The sequence below is a fragment of the Megalops cyprinoides genome, chromosome 18 (assembly GCF_013368585.1).
Source record: "Megalops cyprinoides isolate fMegCyp1 chromosome 18, fMegCyp1.pri, whole genome shotgun sequence".
NCBI classification, from domain to species: Eukaryota; Metazoa; Chordata; class Actinopteri; order Elopiformes; family Megalopidae; genus Megalops; species Megalops cyprinoides.
The window spans coordinates 29,556,664-29,578,430 of record NC_050600.1 but is presented as its reverse complement, the minus strand read 5'-3'; the positions used below and the strand labels follow the sequence as shown (position 1 = coordinate 29,578,430).

Genomic DNA, 21,767 nt, shown 5'->3' with positions numbered 1-21,767 from the left:
AGATTTAGTGAAACCTACAGTAATTACAATTATGCAAAACATGCAACTAAAAATTTAATCAGATTTTTTTCCATGAGAACATGTCTGAATGATCCTGCCCCTAAATGTTTCATATTTCTCCATCTTCTACTGCACACATAGTGAAACTATAGCAGCATTGATTTGAGCCAAACATATCATAATACCAACATAAAATAAATGAAAAAGCAAGACATTACTGTAAGAATTCATTATTTCCCTGTAATAAGCGCATATAAGTGTATATAAGTGTATGTAAGTGTATATAAGCCATTAAAGTTTACAGTAACATTACCAACGGTATATTGCAAGTAATCAAATTAAGTATTAATTTAGTCACAAGACTAACTAGACTGGCTATCATTAGATGCCTCGATACTGAATACAGTACCTGGTATGCCATAACAATAGCTATGACAAGAAAGTTTTTTAATTAATGGGTCTGACAACACACATTTTGATAATTAATCGATACAGATAGTAAGATCTATATAAAAATGAAAACACTTATTGAAAGTCTTGGACAACAGGACTTTACTTTGTTTGAAGTTAGTAGATATAAGAAAGCAAGCATTCATGAGGAAAAAGACCTGAAAATAAAAGACACTTAGACACGATAGATGAACCAAACAATGGTCAACAGGCTTTACAAGCAATTACTGTTCTGACAAAAATTAATGCAGGATCTTGGTTCAATGCAAGAGCTCCACAGTAAAATGCTTGTATAGGAGCTCCCCCTACTGATGTGCTGGCAAACCTGTCATTGGTGTACACACCTGTTGTTTATTCTTTATGATTATTCATTAATGTGATATTTTGCAGTGCTCCCAGGTACGCCTTAGTATCATGACTAGAGTCAAAGATTTTTCTCTCCCTTGTGCCAATGTCTGCAACATCATTTTTCAGGAGATCAGTTTACTAGATGATGTCAGATTGTAGCATTAGAGCAGTTCCTCAGTAAGGAGTCGGTGGTCATTACATCAGCAGGCTAAATATTTACTGGGAACTGCATGCTTGTGTTTTTTCACTTTGTAAGGAAATGAACTATAACTGATGTGAAGTCCCTGTTTCAGCAAAATATGGTGTATTCGTCTTCCAAAATTAGAACAGATTTTTAAAACACAAACCAATAGCAAGTATTTTCAGCTGTATTGCGCAGTTGTGTGGTATAAAGATAATCAAGGATTTGGATGGTACAGAACACCGGAGCCCTGTATATTCAAAACCTGGTCACACAGCTGGTCAGCAAACAGACATTTTAAATTTTTCAAAACATTAATAGAGAATTGTTTTTTATTATAGCACTTTTTCCTTAGAAGGCCTTCAGAAAGAAAAACACATATCTAATTCAGAGATAACTGCACACAAACTAAGAACCACACTGTCAAGTGGCAGAAATTCCTGCCTTTTAATCCCATGTTGTGGACAATTTGCTTTAGTGTTCCTTGTCTGATAGAATATGTATCAATGTAACCAAGTATCAAATCCAAAAATCAGGGAATATACTTTTAAATTTATGTCAAAACATACCCACCACTGTCACCATACTTAGATGGCATTTTTTGCATACACAGTATATGTAATTTATGAAACATTCTGCAATTTACTCATATATCCACAAAATTACATCTTAAAAAATGGAAATATCTAAGATGTACTGATATATGCAGTATGTTTTGACATATGCTGACAACATACTCCTTGCATTTGGGATTTTACATTTGTACTGACTTTCGTAAGGACACATACTATATGTTAAACTTCAGCACTTGAGACCTTGGAGCTGGTTCTAAGTACAGGATTTTCGTGCCAAATACCCAAAGGGGACAGGAGGTGGAGGAGGGGAAATGCCTCTCACTGACAGTCTCTGTACAGGGGTGGGGGGGAGGTCTCTTAGCTCCGCAAGGCCTCCAGTCTGGACTGCATCTCCTCAATGTCCTCCTCCGCCTCATCCTCCGATGCTGCAGTGGCGCCCTGCGGCTCCACCTCTGGCAGGGCATCTGTCACCTTGCTGGGGGCTTTTCCAAGAGCACCTGAAACACAGCCGTTAGAGGTTGGGCTGCTTTGTATTTGTGCAGAACAGCAGAGCTGCAGTGTGCTAATGCTACAGCAAGGCCTCATCATTCACATGAATCTATGCTGACCGTATCAAATCAATACGACTGGTTTCACTCAGAGCGCCACTGATGATACACGACAGCTCCACCCACTGAGGGGTTTATGAAGCCTCACTCTCCTACTACCAGTGTGAAGGATTCTGGGAGAACCTAAGTCCTTTCCAGTCCTCCAAGTGTGAGTAGATGAATCAACACGTGCCAACAAGAATGAAACTGGATGAGAATGATAGAGGTCTGGCACAGTGGTTACAGAACTTTTTTTGCAACAAAGGTTAAAATAAATCTGCATTTAATGACATATTATGGATAGAAAGTTACAAATCTGAATGTGATTCTTCAAAAATTGGTACAATTTATACAATGGTACTATAGTTGGATCAGTTGTTCATATTAATACTAGGGATGTAACAATATATTGAATTTCGCAATATCACAATACTGTCGTGGGACTGTGAGAAAATATACCAGGATATTACATGGTTATTTCACTAGTATAACTGCATTCTACTATCTTTCCTTGTCGAAAATTATACTGTTTTTGTTTTGCAATTATACCAGGGGCGGTTTGTTCCTTAGGGTGGTCGGGCGACGCACCACCAATGGGGGAAAGGGAGGGAATTTTTCTTTCACATTCTACCACAGTGTTCGCTAGCTGTGACTGTTCTAGACAGTTTGTCCTGCCTCTGAATATCATAGTCCAATCAGTGTTGTTAGGAGACAGTGCCGTGGAACGACACAGCGTTTGATCCGGAGACAGCAATGTGAATTAGAATACAAATGCTGGAGACAAGCAATGTGTATTAGAATACAAAGCGATGCCGCTACATCCGACCGGAGCCAAACAGTGCCTCTTGATGGCAACAGTCTGCAGAACACAGGGTCCCCCATGACCATATATGGGCTTCACTTCCGAAGTTTGAACCCAACGGAGCCAATTAGGCAATGAGGTTCAGGAGAGACCCAATTAGAAAGGGAGCAGTTTAGCAATTCACAGCTCCACAAAACCAATCAAAATCAGCACCCCTCTGGTCATTGTAACTCATGTAAATGTACCTACTGTAACTATATAAAAAAAGAACTAAATCTTGTTGAACTTCTGCTCCATGCTGATGTTCCCACGGGCGGCTGTGCAAATAAACCTTCCTGTCTTTTACTACGAACATTGGATCTGCTTCTCTGTCGGAATAAAACTTATTTTGATCCTCTGGGAGTGGACTAACAGTGTCAAGTCGTGTTCCGTGGAGTACCGCCCCTTTCAGGCGATTTCAGTCTGGTTGAAAATCGCCCAGATCGCTCTGATAGACTCTCATGTTAAGCAATTTTTTTTTGAACTGCAGGCACTGCAATGCAACCTGTATGGGTTCTGAGTGGGCTTGCACTAACGAATTTGTCATACGTAATCTGGTGTAGGGATTGTCGGGGCAGCCAGTGATCTTGTCACATTCAAGGTCAACATGGTTAAAGTTACCTCAACTCAGCAACTCGATGGTGTCATTAAGAAAAATACTGTTCAGTCATCATAGTAATCAGGATAAATTGGCAACCAAAGAATTAGGATATGCTATTAGCTATGTGACTAATTTGCACAATGCAATGTGACAATGTCTAGTCACCTTAGCCATCGTCGCAACAATTGCCCCCTGAAAGATTTGGCAGGAGCCGCCCCTGAATTGTACATACATAGTTCAATCATTCATTGTCAAAGACAATTCATGCCAATTTTTTGCACACACTTACATCATGGCTGGCTACTTTTATTTTATTTTATTAAAGAAGGAAAGCAGAAGCACTTTAAGTTAAAAGGAAAAAATTTTCTACGAATAAAAAAAGGCTGATTTATTATTAAATAAAGGACATTTTTTCAAGTCATCATTTTTCGTTTTTTAATATCGCAATAAATATCGTATCATGGACTTTTTATTGTGGTATCATCGTATCGTGAGTTTTTGGTATTGTTACATCCCTAATTAATACAATGGAGGACGAGGGGTCTAATATGCAAGGGTCATTTACAATTATCACATGGGTTACAGCACTTGTTGTGTGACTGAGGTGAGTTCCAGCACTTGCTGTGTGACTTAGGTGAGTTCCTGAGGTGAGTTCCAGTACTTGCTGTGTGACTGAGGTTAGTTATAGTACCTGCTGTAATCTCAAAGAGGATCTTGTCCACCTCTGCCTCTGCTGCTTCCTCCATCTCTTCCTCATCCTCCATGCTGTCAAACGTGTCCTCCAGCATCTCCTCGATGATGCCAGCCTGTGCATTACAACCACCTTCATTAATTAAATGTCATGATAAATCAATCTTTCACATAGCAGCAGCTGTAGTAGTGGTTAGTCACACACATCCCCTTTGGCTCAACACCTACTGGGATTAACCCATTAAGACCTAGGCTGCCTATTAAAAAAGCTTTCTAAAACCTAAGCCTTTTCTGAAAACCACCTCCTAAAACCTGAGGGTTTTCTGAAAAAATTGACAGAATTGTCAACATTTACTAAAATCTTTATTTCTCAGCCTCTGAAGCAGGTAGAGACATGAAATAAAAAGCATCTGAAAGCTTAGACCTGTGGCTTTCATTGTCAAGTGCTTCCTTTTCCTTAATGTTCATCAATATTTTTTAAAAAAATCAATAAACAAAAAAACATTGAACTGAATAGGAAAAAGTTAATTGTGTTTTTTTCCAGATATATTTTCCAAAAAACAAAGTGGTAGTGCAACAACTTTAACTAAACCACATTACAGTTTGTTCAGTGTCCAACAGCCAAGAGCCTCCTTCTCCTTCTTACTATCATTACTATTAACATCATCATAGATTACCACTACTACTACTATTATTATTATTAGCACTTTGTATTATTAGCATTATCATAATCATTACTATTTTTTTTTATTTCTAGTGTTATTATTGTCCGGCATCAACGAACTCCTCCTCGAGATCCTCCTCGTCATAAAACATCCACTGAGCCTCTTCAAGTGGGTCAGAAGGCATTCCGTGCGAGTCTAAATCATCAGTGTCATTGTTGTACTCATCCAAATTAATGCTGTAATCAGCTTCAATATTGCTCCCCTCGCTCAGATCATCAGCCATTTTGCTGTGCGAAACTTCAACAACTTTTCCGGAAGCTAATAGCGCTAAAAACAAAAACAAACAACATTTCCCATAATGCATTTCGCGGTCCCCATGTGTATGTCAGCGAATCACTATACATTTCATCGGCCACGTGTCTTGAAAACGATGACATCATACGAAAGTCATACACGTTGCATCCGGCTTTAAAGGTAGAAAGACTCCGACATCGCAGCCGGCCTTAAAGGGAGAACGACTTATGGCGCATCCGGTCTTAATGGGTTAAACAGCCATATGCAATGTTGGGCCTTGAGTCACATGAGAGGAGAAATGACAACATTGATGGAGTGTGGCATCGGTGAGGTTTGCCAATGAGCCGACAGAAGATGGCATCTTAATTCCTGACATTGTTGCCAATAAGCAATCCTTGATCTCTTTGTAGCTTAATTTATTAAGGTTGCTGTATAGAGTTGAGACTGGCAGACTTTTTTTGCATAAACTTATGATTGCATAAAATTTTTATTTTAATCTCCAAATAAACAAAGCCTTTGGTTGATAGCCTGCACAGTGTAGCTAGGTATTCTGTATTTGCAGGGTATTTACTAGAACACTAGTAAATGCTACTAGGAGCACACACCTCTCTTCACACTTCAATCAGATACCACAGTCCACCATGGTCTGCATCTCTGAACTAGCAATGAACCTGACTGGAATGGCCAAGGCACTTGTGTTGAGTGCACAGTAAACTCTATACCCCAGCGTCCAAACTGTTCATGTCATCTGCTGACAGTTACCAAGACCCTGCATCACCCTGGATCACACTGGCCCAGGTGTGGGTAAGCAGGCAAAGACAGGCTTCACTGACCTTCATCATCTCCTTAGACAGCTCCCTCATAGTGGCCTGGATTTCAGGAATTTTCACCAGGCTCTGCATGGCCTTCATCACCTCTGTGCTCTTCTGCAGAGCACCAGCAACCCGCAGTACAGCTGTGTGACACGGCACAGAGCATGTGACTTCACAACTACTCACATGGACACACACTCACAGAGATCCACACTCAGAGGCACACACTAAGAGAGCCTTGCACAAGTCAAGTGGACAGATGACCAACTTTTAATTGAATATTTCAAACATCAGAAAAATACTGCACTGTACACAGACCTGTTGAGTCAGTCTCAGAATAACCTGTCACATATTACATTCTTTTAATTGTATATAAAGGGTGCATTCTGGTGCCTTCCTCCATGTATTTCAACATGTTATTTTATCTTCTCAAGTCATGCTACTTGTTTAAGTGCATCAAACCAAAACTGCAAAACTGAGGAGCAGTGTGACAAGTTCCGTGGGAGGTTATAATTCCCAGCTACGCCCCTTATTTTAAAAGTAATCCGAAGGTATCAACACTGTACACCTTCAATGAGAAGGGAAAGGCAAATGACAGCTAGAGCGAGACTGAACACTCAAATGCAGAGAGGCCACTCACAGAGCTGGTTCTTCATGCTCAGCAGCACCGAGTTCATGTGTGCCTTGGATGTGTGCAGCTTGCTGACGGCCCGCCTGGACTGGATCATCTCCCTGGCCAGAACACCACACACGTCCCTCTGGCCCTTCTTGGCAGCGTCTTTGATAGACCGCTTCACCTTCTCCTCTTCCCTCTGAATGTCTGAGACACAACAAATAACATTGCTCCTGTCAGACCTCGAACAATCACATCAATCTATTTAAACCACAACCAATTACCTGCCTGGTAAGACACTACGCTTTTGCAATAGTGAGTGAAGACAATATGGCAAAATATAAAATCCCAAATGAAATGAGGCATTTTTAATATGCCTATATGTGGTCTGTATTATAATATTGATCAATTATTTCTACTTTCATACGTGCAATGATCAATGCATTGAAAGATATATTTTATAATACATATTAAGACACATCCCAGAAAATGGCCTACTCAGACAAAATTATGGATGTGAAAGTGGCAGCAATCTGTAAATTTGCAATTGCTTTTAAAATACATTCCTGTCATGTTTATTTTCCATGTTACGTACTGCATATATCATACATAAACTCAGGGCCGGCATTCTGTGGGGGCTCACCTCGGATCTGCCGGTCGATCACGCGCATCTCCTTCCTGATTTTCAGTGACCACTCGTTGACCTGCAAGTGCAGAGACAGACACAGAGTGACCTGTGGCCATGGCTCCTGATGCTCTGGTGCTGGCTTCGTTCTCAAACCCCTGGGGCCGTTTGAGTCTTTGTGCTTTAGTCTTTGTCTTTCTGCTTTAGTGTGATGGCAGGTTCCAGGGCAGGCCAAGGTATGAGCCATAGTGGTGGTCCATCACCACGGTCACTACGTTACACTGTTTTTATCATTACTTTTTTTGGTAAGGCAGTTTTGCACTGTTTTGGGGGGTGGGAGGAGATTAGGGGTGCTCAAGCAAAATCTTGCCTGGGTCACCAAAATCGCAAGGCCCTGGTGAATTGACCAGGCTGAGCCTCCTGCATCATGCCACAATCAATTCATCTGTGATATTGACCATTTCAGACAATTCATACTTGTTTAATATATTATCATGGTAACAGCTCAAAATAGGCCTTTCCCCCCCAAAAAGTGCAACTTTCCCTATGTTCCCAGTAGGGCTGTGACAATAACCGCATCACCGCAATAACGCGGTCATGAGACGCCTACCGCGGGGTTGAGCTCATTACCGCATCACCGCAATTAATTTATTTTAGGACTGTCAACGTTAATGCGTTAACGCTCGTTCGCGGTTAATCTGTTAACTTTAACGCGTTAATGTTTTAACGCAAATAAATCATATTATCAAGTTTGACCTCAACTTCCTTCCGTAATTCCAGCGCTGATATTTACCTGGCTGAATTACTGAAAGGCGTGGTAAACGCAGATGTGCTGAACGGCAAATTTCGTTTTAACCCTTTCGCATGTAATTTAGTTGTTATGGTATAGAGCGCGCGTGTTACCTTATATGGTTCGTTGTTTTCATTTGCGTTATTAAGTTTCTTATAGATTTCAGTTAGCATTTGCTATATTTGTAGAGTTAAATCGCTGTTTCCTCAAAGCTAAAATTAGCTAGAATTTCTCCAATCTACTGGTCTAATCGCACCAGTTTTAGCATATGCACTAAACAGCTAATCACACCGGTGTGACCGTACGCGCGAAAGGGTTAAAACGAAATTTGCCATTCAGCACATCTGTGTTTGCCACGTAAAATAAAAAGACCGTAAAATAAAGATTGAGTACATTTTGATTTTTTGCAGCACTTTATACAAGCAGTGATTGTAGTAGATAGCCTACCGACATCATGAATGTTCAGTTATGTTGCATGTTTAAAAGCCATTAGCCTAATGTTCCCTTACCATCTTATTTGTCATTTGATTTGAAAAATAATTAAAACTGTTTCAATGCGGCTACATATAGCCTACCTATTCATGCTGCTTCAGACGCAATTATTGTAAAGCCTACAGAACTATGTGAATTAAAATATAAAATATTAAAATGTTAAATGTAAAAATGTAAAATATTTGTAAGTTTGCGATCACTTTCTAAGTTGTAATCAGCCTTACCGAGAATTTTGCAGAAAAACAAGTTGTTCATGTGCAAATGTTATGGGTTGGCTTTTTGTGTTGCACAGGGGTCGGAGGGCGGCGCCGGGGGTAAACCGCTAAATCGCGGCAATTTGTTGCTATATTACCGCGGGAAGAAAAAATCATTACCGTCACAGTCCTAGTTCCCAGACCAGTAAAAACTGGTAAAACACACTAAAGCTAAGGGATGAGCGTAATGTCATTGGCCAAAGCCATACATACCTGTGTTGAGTATGCACTCAGCACTGCCAGTGTGTAGTTAGCACAGCTTAGCGGAAACAGATACATAAACTGCTGTGACCATATTGAAAAACTGGGAAAGTGAAGATGGGATTGGTAACCATTAAAACAAGTTTTAAGAGTCAATTTAAGAACCTTTTAATGCAGTTAGCATTCTACACAGATGGAGATTTGCTTAAGTTTTCAGGTCAAACGTTGCTCTGAGGTACAACAGCAGTGCTACCAGGGAATCAAACTTGTGACCTCATGCTCAGTTCTTTAGCCAATATGCCAAAGCGTGCACCTCAATAACTCATGCACAATGCAACGCATCATGTCACAGTAGGGTGCTACCTCGTAATTAGAACGTATGAAGCTTGCCACATTTTCACTGCTGCATCTCCCGGAGTCGTCACTCTTGCTTAGTAAAATGAAATAGTAAAGACGTCGCTATGTTTGCGCGAAGCCATGGACTTCCAGGTGAATTTCATTGTTACGAATGGCTCCTTAGTAAACTGAGTCTGTAAGCACTCTTACGGTGTAATTTAAGAACGGATAACAATAACTTCTATCAAAGGTAACACATAATCACATAAAACGAATACATTCCCCAAACAGACCACAAACCCCTGACCAGAAAACACGAGGTGCTACGTTTTTGTGCCGTGACATTACTGACAGTCATTTCAGAGTGACACTTGACCACAAACGGAAAAAAAAGTTTAATTATCAAGCGACAGACGACGAACACACGACAATGAACTTGCGATTCTCTCGAGGAACACGCAAGTTGCCATAACTCGTGTATTTTCTTAAGACAGCATCTCAAAACTTGTACCTTTATCCTTGGCACATGCACGTTCCGTGATTTTTAACACAAATATTAAAAATATTTTCTGCGCATTACACTTAAAGTCATAACGCCAATCGACTGGCCTCAAAAAAAAAAAAAAAAAAAAAAAACACGAGCGTAATTTAGGCCTAAATACAAGCTTTGCACGAACTAGTAAAGGTAATTATACCATCCTAATGAACCGCAGAGAGGACCTTATTGAGGCCGTTTATACATATTTTACCATATTTACATAAATTGCACTTTATCGATGTGTTTTCAAGGAGATGTGACCAGCTGAATGTAATGTAAAACATTACAACCGCAAGCAAATCATTCGTCTTCCAGTGACGGGTGTTCCTATCTCAGACGTCAGGTCACTCACTTGAGCAATTGGAATTTACCTCCGGCCTCACACCTCGGTAATCACAAAAACACACTATCTTACTGTTGTTATTTGAACAGTTACAGTCTATGCAGACATGCTTTCATCTCGACCAAATGAACTAGCTATGCTGGTTACAATTCTGTTGATTTTCGTAACGAGCCTTGTGAGTGTCACACCCGGCTAGCAAACAAACTCCCGATTCTTGCTATATGGATCAGCTGTTTTGGAGGGCCAGCTACGAAGTGTTGTATTAGCTACAACTACCTCGCTTGCAGGACATAAAATATATTTATAGTGAGGGTAACGTTATATTGTTACATGTCGCGTACCATCATTACTCTTACATTTCCAAACACATACTGTCGTAAATAGTAGCTAATAAGCTAGCTAGCTGCTCGCCAGCGCTGCAGCGAAGCGCTCACTTCCATGATTCAAACTTCCAGTGTCTGAATCCGAGTCCGTTCTGGCGAGGAAGCTAAGAAAATCACAGAGGACTTCTAAAACACTTTATCTTTTTTACTTACCAGATCTTTGGGAGGCTTTTCTTGCGTTCGGCCAAACAGCCCCATTCCACAAAAGTGAAAAATACTCTCGATCACTACTAAAATGAACCCACGTAACAGAGCCTGGCAGCCTTATTTACAGCACTGCAGGACTTCCGTCTCGGAGCATGACGTCAATCAGGAGGAGCTGCTCTAAATGCCTGTGGAAACATGCGCGCCTCGGACGCATTCAAATTCTGCAGTGGTTCCAAGCGTTGTAAACGTTTTGTTCACAAACGAGCAGCACACTCGCAACTGTTCGCAGACCTTTGAAACAACCATCATGTGTGTCGTCTTCAGCCAGATGGCATAGGTCCTTACAACGGCAGGTGTACACAATTCTTAAGGCACGCCATCTGGCGGAGACCGCTTGTCGTTTCGTGGGTGTGTTAAAATGGCGAACGTGATTGTCCAACCGTGACTGCCATCTTCGTGGTGGCTGCTGCTGACGGGATTCTACTTTGTAAATGTATGAGCTGCGTTACATATTTTCATTCATGAGAAAACATGTAACAATGGTTATGGTTATAACATTTGCTATTTTACATGTACAGCTGTATCAGCTATGTTTTTAATTAAACTAAGAATATGGCCTAGTTTTAATTAAACTGGGTGGCAGTGTAGCACAGTGGCTCCTACCTTAAAGGTTGTACCTAGTGTTGTACCCTTTGGGCAAGGTATCTAACCCACAGTTTCGTCATTAAATATCTAGCTGTATAAATGGCTAACATTGTTTTTTTTTTTTTTTTTAAGTATAACTAACGTAAGTCAATCTGGATAAGAGTGTCTGGTAGACTCCAATAATGGACAGCTCACACATTGTTTGTTAGCCAACATATTTATTGTTTAATGTTTGTCCAATATAGAATGAAGAGCAGTAAGAAATTTTGTACCAATGCTGCTTGTCCAACAGGGACAATTGTTTGTGATTTTTCGGTTAAAGCAGCAGAATGAACTTTGCTGTAGACAAATCGTCTACAACAACAAACTTCCAAATCACCACAAAACATCTACCACCTAACTCACCAAATAATGCTATTCATGTATTATTGTTATTAGGCACAAATACGTTACAAAGATTTGTGTTAACAAATGTAAAGACATGAAGGGACTGGACAAGCTAATCAGGAAAGCAAGCTCTGTCCTGGACTCTCCACTGGACTCTGTGGAGGAGGTGGGTGAGAGGAGGATGCTATCCAAACTGGCATCCATCATGGACAACACCTCCCACCCCCTGCGTGATTCTGTGGTGGCCCTGAGCAGCTCCTTCAGTGAGAGACTGCTTCACCCACGGTGTAAGAAGGAGCGCTACCGCAGGTCATTCATCCCAACTGTGGTCAGACAGTTTAATAATACCAATACCATTGGGCAATAAACCCCATCACTCAGTAGATCGATACTATGGTGTAGTTCTCAATTTTCTATATGTGTATATATATATATATATATATATATATATATATATATATATATATATATATATATTTCTTTGTATTTTCTTTTGTATTTTTTAACTTATTGCACATTGCCACCAAGGGTGTAGGAGAGAGTTTGATATTGGGGGGGACACAGCTTGCTATAAATTTTATATCTGTATACGTAATCCCAGTCCTTAAAGGAGCATATATCTTGATTGAAGAATATCAACAATATTAACAATATCAGGAAGGCTTGAAATAAGAAGGTATGCGCGTGTAAACACCGCTTAAGTGCTTTCAAGAAAAGCTGCACACCTCTGTTACTACTAAGCTCATCTGGACACAGGAGATGCACATCTGGGGCAGTTTGCCCAACATGAAGGTGTGTCACCCAACATTAGGATGTGTCTCATTAGGCCTATATATAAGAGTTAACTTATTTTCCTTGTGGAGATGGAAAGTGTATGACATTAATCCACATAACCAAATGTCACACTTTGATGTAATGATGGCATGCCATCCGATCACAGCAGAAGACTGCCAATTATGGACTACACACAGCAGACAGGTTTTCCTTCACTGTATAGCCAGGGAAAACAGGTGCAACGTTGATGAAAATCTATGGCCTTGAACAACAGGAAAGTGTGGAAGTACAGTACATACTGTGTGTACGTTTTTTGTTTACCTTAATTAAAACATTTATTCATCTGCAGTTTCTAAAACTTAAAATGTCGACTGAATACTGTGGTGAAGTTTTCTTCACAAAGTTGATCACATAATTCCCCGCTGTGGGATTTTCCCTGCTGTGGGATCAATAAAGTTCTATCTTGTCTTATCTTACAGCATTTTGTATTAATGAACATACAGATATGGTTCTCCAATAAAATAATTTATCTAAATGAGTAAATACATTATTTGTAGTTGTGTCACAACAACCAGCAAATTTAGAATAAAAGTTTTGTGGGGGCGCCACTTTACTGACAGGAGGAATTAAAAAAAAAAAAAAAAACCACGCAAGCACAATCACCTTGAACCTAAGCCTTAAACATGCTCCCGCTCCCCGGGGGAAAAAAAAACACAGACATTAGATCGTTTTTCGGAGTAAAGACTAAGTATGGTAGATGACAGTGATAGGCGTGTGTGGAATTATTTAGCGACAAGTTTCACGTTAGTCACATTTTGAATAATTTGGCAACAGCGACTGTAGCCTAGGCTATTAGCTAGCTAGTTTCCGTACTGTTGAAACTACTGTACGTTAAATAAAATATGATTTCAGGATACGCTGAACTCATGTTAAACGACGACCGCAAGCACAGTAAACCCATTAAACAGGTTTTTATTTTCGAAGATAACTCCGGGCTCCCGCTCGTTGACACAGCAGATTAACCGGGACGACCCAGCTAGCTACAGCAGTCGTTTAAAAAGCACTGAACTAAAAAAAAAACCCCAAAACAAAACATTAAGTTCACGAGGTAACCGCTTTTGCAAATCAAGGACGTAGGAAGTATTGGCCTACTCGCCGCACGCTATTTCGGTATCAAATTGTCTATAGCCCACTACTGAACAGTATTCTGTTTGAGTATGTCATAAATATTCATATATAACGTTAGCTTGTTACTTATTTCGCTGATCGTTAATGAACAAGCTAACGTTAGCTAGCCAGCTGTTTTGTCACTGACATAGGCCTATTGCTGAGGTAAAGTTAGCATCAGCTGGCTAGCTAGTATTACCGGTGGAAGAATTATGTGACCAACTTTGTGAAGAAAGCTTCACCACAGTATTAAGTCGACATTTTATGTTTTACAAGCTGCAGACAAATAAATGTTTTAATTAAGGTAAACAAAAAACGTACACGCAGTATGTACAGTACTTCCATGCTTTCCTGTCAAGGCCACAGATTTTCATCAACGTTGCACCTGCTTTCCCTGGCTGTACAGTGAAGGAAAACCTGTCTGTTGTGTGTAGTCCATATTTGGCAGTCTTCTGCTGTGACTGGTGTGGTGGAGAATGTGAGGCCTAAAGCACTAGTATGCACTAAAGCACTGTTATTAATGAAAGGCATTATATTAAGTACTACAATAATAAGCATTACATGATATTGTTGATTTACTACATAAGCAATTAATAAGCATTTAATGATAGTATTGATTAAAGTGCCGCTATTGGAAAAGCATTAAGTACTGTTATTAATATGCTGTGATTCTGTATGATTATGGGTTTGGGTAAGGCCAGGGGTTATTCTAGGTTATAAGTATTTGAAAGCTATTGCAGGACAGTTGATGCCAGGATATGCAACCTTGAAGAAGGAACACTGCCTTCAGCATTGCCCCTCCTTGGACGTCACCCCAGAACCTTTGTGCGCTATGTTGTTGTTTCATAGTCATGCCATCCTCTCCTATTGGTTCCTAGTCTACGCTTATTGTATCTTCTCTCCCTTCACTTCTATTGGTTCCTAGTCTACGCTTATTGTATCTTCTCTCCCTTCACGTCTTTTGGTCATAGTCTACGCTTATTGTATCATCTCTCCCTTCTCTCTTCCCTATTGGTTCATGGTCTACGCTTATTGTATCTTCTCTCCCTTCACGTCTATTGGTTCATAGTCTACGCTTATTGTATCTTCTCTCCCTTCTCTTCTCCTATTGGTTTACGGTCTACGCTTATTGTATCTTTTTCCTCTGACTCATAGTCATGCCACCTTCGCTTATTGTATCTCCTCCCTTTGACATGCCCCTACAGCATGTCAGCCTGTTTTTGCCCCTTTTAACATATGCATCCCATTTTAGTTTTATATTTTCTTTTATGAGTTATACAGCTAGAAAATAACAGCTGATTGCCTGCATTGGCCTAGCTGACATCTACTGACAAATGCTTGCAAACTGTATGTGGATTTACTGCAATTTGTCATAGTTGCCCATCATAGTAGTGCTGAGCTAATGTCCCCCCTTTGCAGGGTTTAGTTCTTCTGGCCCATCTCCTGGGCCGTGTCCAGACGGGGCCTAGTTCTTACATTAACCCTTTGTTTTAAGGCCTAACCTTGTAGCTTATGGCACATAGATATCTGTGTGCCTTCTTACAGTCTGCAGCACCGCTGTCTGGCTAACTGAGTTATTTGACCCTTTTTATTATTTAAACATGGGCCTGGAAATAATGGTGATATTCCAGGCATATATGCTTAAAAATAAAATGAACTCTGTATTATTTAATTATGTTTAAAAATCATATAGGTGTGGAGTGGAATTAATGGGAAATTTCAGAAGTGTTATGTTAAGAATAATATACAATTGATGACTATGGTGTTTATGGGATTTTTTCTAGCGGGGTAAATGTAACAGTTTAAAAATTAAATAATGGTGTATCAAATGGAAGATGGGGTGATCTTGAAGGGGGAGCCTGGGAGGAGTTGGAAGTTGGGGTCTGAGATAGGAGGAGTGAGAAAAGGCATAAAGGATGGATGCAGGATGAGGGGAGGGCAGAATGCTTGGGGATATGCTTGCAAATGCTTTGTAACCTGTTGCTCCGCGGACCAACCCGGTTTGCTGTTTATGACTGATCACCATATGCCATAAACCAAAAGCTTAATTACATCAGACTCTGTAAGAACTCTTATTTATTTCCAGAAGGCACCGAAGTGTGGAGGAAGGCCCTTGGTCCCTCTGGCCCAAACCCGGAGGATAGGCACCACACTGGATGGCATGCACCATTCAGTACATCAAAGTGTGACATTTGGTTATGTGGATTAGTATCATACACTTTACATCTCCACAAGGAAAATAACTCTTCTTATATATAGGCCTAATGAGACACATCCTAATGTTGGATGACACACCTTCATGTTGGGCAAACTCTGCCCCATCTCCTATATCCAGATGAGCTTAGTAGTGACAGAGGTGTGCAGCTCTTCCTGAAAGCACTTAAGCGGTGTTTATACGCGCATACCTTCTTATTTCAAGCCTTATTTCAGCCCCAGTGAGAATGTGACATGCATACAGTGCCTTGCAAAAGTGTTCAACCCCCCCTGCTAAATCACTCGTTTCACTGGATAACAATTAATTAATATTTTTCTATATATGATATTTTAATTTACAACAATACTTGAATTGTATGAATACTTAATGAATTATTAGTAAGTAACATGAGTTTTTTGTAGGGGTGCTGAGATGAAATTGAGGTGTGCTTGAGCACCCCTAAAAAGAGTCTAAAATCGCCAATGGTCATTAGCCTGTCATAGCACTGATCAGTTTCAGGTTGTCTGGCACATTGCCTGTGCCAGCAGTCTCCAGGATGAATCCATCTGCCCCGCTCAGAATGACTGCCACATGACGCACTGTACCTAAATACAGGTAAGAGGTAGTGAGGGTTCACCTGGTACACTGATAGGGAGAAGTTGCCTGGAACACAAGTAAGAGTAACTCAGAGGTCATCTGGAACACAGACAGACGCTTTCATCCTGAGAAATTAAATATGCCTGCCATGGAACTTTATATGTGCCAATGACACAGGTATAGAAGAGCAAGTAACATTTCAATGTTATGAAAGCCTCAAGCTAAAATACATGACAAGACAGAAGTTACAACCAATCCAATGTATACACAGAATTTATGGTGATGTTTGAGAAGTGTCACATCTTTACAACATTGTTTATATTCATGTAATCATTGCTTAGTTCTGAGAAATAATAAAACAATCAGTTAAATGGAAAACTTCAAAATTCATTTTGAAAATTTAAAACTCTACTCTTCGTTCAATACAAAGAGTGAAAGATGAAACTCAGGATTAGCACTCAGTTTGGCATACAGTTACCAGGCAGAAACTTACCCTTGATCAGAGCCTCTAACCTGGCCACTGGGGCAGGCAAATATATTAGAGTCACTGCCATACTTGCACATCATAGACCATCACCTGTAGAGTGAAAAAGACATGGAGAAATCAGAGCAGCAGGGAGGAGCAGTGGTCAGCATTGTTAACATCGGCATCTTTTTTAGATTTAATTCTAGTCTTAGTGTTTTGATTAAAATCCAAATTAGTCTTAATTGCATTTATGTTTTTTTCATTACTGCAAAAATGACATATGCCTTCTTCCTAATGTCATGGCAAGGGACTGACTTCAGGGTCCAGAGGGGAAGGGAGAAAACCTCCCCGTAGGGGAGGCTTGGTTGGGCATACAGTACCTTTGTCAGAGCCTCCAAACTGGCCAAAGGTTCAGCACTGGAGCAGAAATCACAGTCTTGCACAGCCAGTTGCCTTAGTGCAGACTTGTGTCAGAGATCTTCACCTGTCAAGGTACAAAGACACATAGAGAAATCAGAGCAGCACTGAGGAGCAGTGGTCAGTGGGGAGCAGAGGTCAGAGCAGAAGTATACTGTAGTGCAGCGGTCAGAGCAGAAGCGTGGAGCAGTGGGAAGAACAGCAGTGCGAAGCAGTGGTCAGACAGCAGTGTGGAGCAGTGGTCAGAGCAGCAGCGTGGAGCAGTGGTCAGAGCAGCAGTGTTGAGCATCAGTCAGAGCAGCAGTGAGGAGCTGCGGTCAGGCTATTAGCGTGGTGTAGTTGTCGGAGGAAATCTCAGATGAAATGAATGAGGGCTCTAATAACTCAAGACTTTGACAAGTCATTGCCTTTGTATTCTGTATAAAGTTATTCCAGTAAAGCATTCAGAATGTAAATTTATGTAAAACATTCGCATTATAGACTAACCATATGTTCACACCGGGAGCGGCGAGAGAGTCAAAGCGACCGGAAGTCATTCATTTTCTTGGGCATCTTGGGCGGTGTGGGCGTCAGAATAAAGTTGAAGTCTGGGCAGCTTTATGGTAATGAGCTATGAAGCGGTTCATGACGCATCCACTTCTTCGACAGCGTTGTCGGCAGGGCGGCCAGAGCGAATCTTGACGCTCTCGCCACTCCCGGTGTGAATGTACAGTAAAGCTTCAAGGACAGATGATGTTGGAGCGCCCTCTGCTGATCTGTTGCAGAACTGGATTGTCTGAATATCAGCTGGCCATCAACATGTATGCAATAAAGTTGTCTTCAGTATGGCTGTGTGGGTGAAGCACAGTAGGGGTGTGCGATACTGCAATTTTTTTACCGATCTGATACCAAGTAAATACAGGGCCAGTATTGCCGATACCGATACTTTGTACTTAAACAAGCAGCTTATGTGCTCTTATGTAGGGGCAAGCGGTGTGTCATCATATGTTAAATCTGAATACATTTTCTGACCACTAAATAAGTTTGTGATTTTTGCTTTCCATTGTTAATTTTGTGCACGTTAAAACCCAGAACAGATTTTAAGCAAAGTTAGGCAAATAAAAAAAATATTTTTATTAACACAAAATCTGCACAAAAGAAAAATCAATATTGAAAATTTACATTCCTTTTCCCTTCCATCTGAGGTTTTTGTTCAGAAATAACTATATAATAACAAAACAATTTTTCCCTTTATTTACACTTCTCTGACTTTTTTTAAGAACAAAGTGCACAAAATTATTACTAGGGAACAAACGTCAAAGTCTTCCTTCCCAGTTAGAGATTTTGTTCAAAAACAAAAATTTAATAACATTGCACTTCTTCTCTGGCTTTTTTGAAAAAAGTTATTAAAGTTACAAAGTTACAAAATGATTACTGGAGAACATGTTGTAAAACTTAAATTCCTCTTTTTCAATTAGACTTTGTATTCAGTTTTTGTTCAGAAGCAATATCATAACAAAATAAAAATTTCTTTAGTTGTTATAAACAAAGTGCACACAAATGTTTGACAAAAATAAAGTAAATAAAGTACAAATATATCTAGATGTAGATATATCTAGATATATGTAGCCTAAATACATCCCAGTGCCCCTTTGACAGTTAACACTAAAGGATTATTATATTCTGCCATTTTCATATTTCAGGTTTAAAATATTTTTTACTTCCAGTGAAATAATTCATTTAGATAACACATTGTAATGAGCTGACTGTGTTATTTGAATGTCTTAATATGGTCTATATTTAATCAGTCTGCTAAAGTAACAACTATGTCACTGCTGTGTAGGAGCTACCTGGATATTCTTTGACTCGCAGAAAAGATTCTGCCAGCGACTCCTGTCTCTGTGCCGTCAACGGTCTGCCTGGGGGATTTCTCTCCTCCTCTCGTCTTTTTTGTTGCAACTCGGCGTTCTCTTTTACGAGATTTTTTATATGTTTGTATAAATTGGTGGTGTTGACACAGTAACGAACAGCTCTCTTACACACATCGCATTTTGCAATATTTGCAATATAAAATGATTTCGCTTGTAAAATAACTCCAAACAGCGCTCCTCTTTCTCTCTGCCATGCTCTCACTCAGTGCAACTGTTTGCTATGCGCTGCTGAGTCACGTGACAGCAAACCAGTAGAGCAGGGAGGGGAGGGGGAGCAGAGTGAGCAGGCAAGACGTAAAGGGAGCTGTGCTTTACACACACGTGTCTACTTTTTGATGAAATGGGAGTAACGTACTGAACGTAGAAGAGAAACTGGAACAAAAGAATCGATCTCATCGCGGTAGTATCGACCCAATAGTGATACCAACGTGGTATTGATACTATCGATATTTGGATCGATCCGCCCACCCCTAACACACACACACACACACACCTCTATATACTCAGAGTGCAAGCTGTAGTTTAAATTTACGGATATGGTGACAGACCATTAGCCCGGAAATATTTATTTAAAACCCTAACCTTATATTTTGATGACAGATGACACAGACTGAACGGTAAGGACGGTAGCCTACTATTACAAGCTATGGTTAGGCTACATTACGTTGGCCTAAACACAGTAGCCCTCAGCGTTTAGCCATTGCAAACATCGTATGGAACATAGTTGGCTACACAGCAATGCCAGCTGTCTCAAACAAAAATAATGGTAACGTGTATTTCAGGATAGCAAGGACAACACTTTGGATACGACAGGAAGTGTTTCCTCCTTTCGTCTGAAAAGTTCGATGGCACCGTTTGCATACTGGTTTTTGCGAATTTATTATTAATCCCTGATGATCCGCCTCGAACGCAAAGTACTTTCATACACGACTCTTACTGTTTTTCTTTTCGACGAGTCGAGGCGGAGCTGTCGCTGCAGCTGCACTTGTCGCCATCTTCCAAGTGTTCTTCTTCCTTTGGCATTTTAACGACAGACTAGAACACTTCAGAATTTAGTTTATTGCCTATTACGTTGCCCCAACAAGGAATTTTTTGTATGATAGTGATGTATTTGTATGGAGCACTACGTTACATTGAGTTATAAAAGCAACGAGTACTGAAAAACAAACAGGCGTATATGCTGCCCCCGTCAGGTCCGGAAGAATAACATCCCCGATACCTACGGTACTGTAGAAAAACGAGTAGCGTCACATTTTCAGAATTTTGGCATCGACTTGGTACCGAAGTATCTATTTTCGTGACATCCCTACTCTAAAGGGTACTTTGAGCTTATGTTTAGACGGAAACCCCAGTAGCCAACAGATTTTCTATTGGGGTCAACAGAAGAGGATCCTGTGTCTAGTTCAGCAGGTTCTGATTGATTGGAATAACATGAGAGGAACTTGGCAGCTGTATATGACAATGCTAGAAGACAGTTGGAGACCGCTGCTGCCTATCGTGGCAGACATCATCCTGCGGCCATTGCCATTCTCCCAGTAGGATTGCCAGTGTATCATAGGCAACATCTTGCAGGCCGTCACAAAATACAGGACACCTGGGAATCAACCATTTATGAGATCCTTAAGTGTCTGGATGATGTGGGCACATGATGATGATGTGTATAGGATTAAACCTAAGGATGGGCAAGGTCCTGAGAGAAATGTACATCGCTCCAACCTCAGACCATTACCACCAACCCGAGGGCAGGCAGATAACTCCCACTCGGAAAGAACTACTCTGTTGACCACCCTAGAATGTGACAAGGAAGATGGTGATGATGGCAGGGGCAGCTTAGAAGGTGGGATCTTCATGTTAAACTCAGAGCCATCTCCTGCCAAGCCACAAGGTAACAATCAAAGTCACTTTGAGACATCCCCAGGAGCAATGGGACGTCTTGGTGAATTGGAGGCTAACATGGGGGACGAGCAGAGAGAACCAGATTCCCAATTGGAGGCTCCCCGACCGAGCGACGGCAGAGTCAGACACTCAACCCAGGCCACTGCTGGCCAGCACTCGAATCCGTTCCACCTGCCACAGTCGGCGGTCCGATCCCAGGAGATTTGGCATCCAAGGCCAGGAAAGCGTTTTTATCTAGCAAAATACAAAAGTAAGTGTTCGATAGGTTTGGGAACATTTCAGCATGTAATTTGAGTCTATATATAATTCCGCTTACACTGAAACATGCACGAACAACATTGATTTCAGCCGTATATGTAAGCTGGTCATGTCTCCTAGATATCATTGGCAGCATCTGCTTGGGTCTGGATACTGATCTATTTTGGCAACAGTAATTGTTAAATTAAGTAGGTGCTGGCCTGGGTTCCGTTTATATTTAAGAAAAGCAAATGCTGAGTTTTATTTGCATTCATTTCATGTTCCTGCTCCAGCGATCTAGTATACACCTG

General features: G+C 40.6%; 1 protein-coding gene across 1 annotated transcript; it reads right to left on the bottom strand.

Annotated features, from left to right (window-relative positions):
- Positions 1–542: 542 nt before the first annotated feature.
- chmp3 (charged multivesicular body protein 3) lies at positions 543–11,126 on the bottom strand. The gene is made up of 6 exons (XM_036551974.1): positions 10,773–11,126; positions 7,301–7,361; positions 6,685–6,864; positions 6,066–6,187; positions 4,275–4,389; positions 543–2,051 (listed from the first exon to the last, which is right to left on the bottom strand). Exons 1-6 carry the CDS (start codon positions 10,815–10,817, stop codon positions 1,912–1,914), a joined length of 663 nt encoding a protein of 220 aa, XP_036407867.1. The 5' UTR covers positions 10,818–11,126; the 3' UTR covers positions 543–1,911.
- Between the last annotated feature and the right edge of the window lie 10,641 nt (positions 11,127–21,767).

Excerpts from the sequence above, each read along its gene's own strand:
- chmp3 (XM_036551974.1), bottom strand. The coding sequence starts at position 10,817 with ATGGGGCTGTTTGGCCGAACGCAAGAAAAGCCTCCCAAAGATCTG. Across the intron at positions 6,865-7,300 it reads GATCGACCGGCAGATCCGAG|ACATTCAGAGGGAAGAGGAG; the intron begins GTGAGCCCCCAC and ends GTTGTGTCTCAG. Across the intron at positions 6,188-6,684 it reads GAGCATGAAGAACCAGCTCT|CTGTACTGCGGGTTGCTGGT; the intron begins GTGAGTGGCCTC and ends CGTGTCACACAG.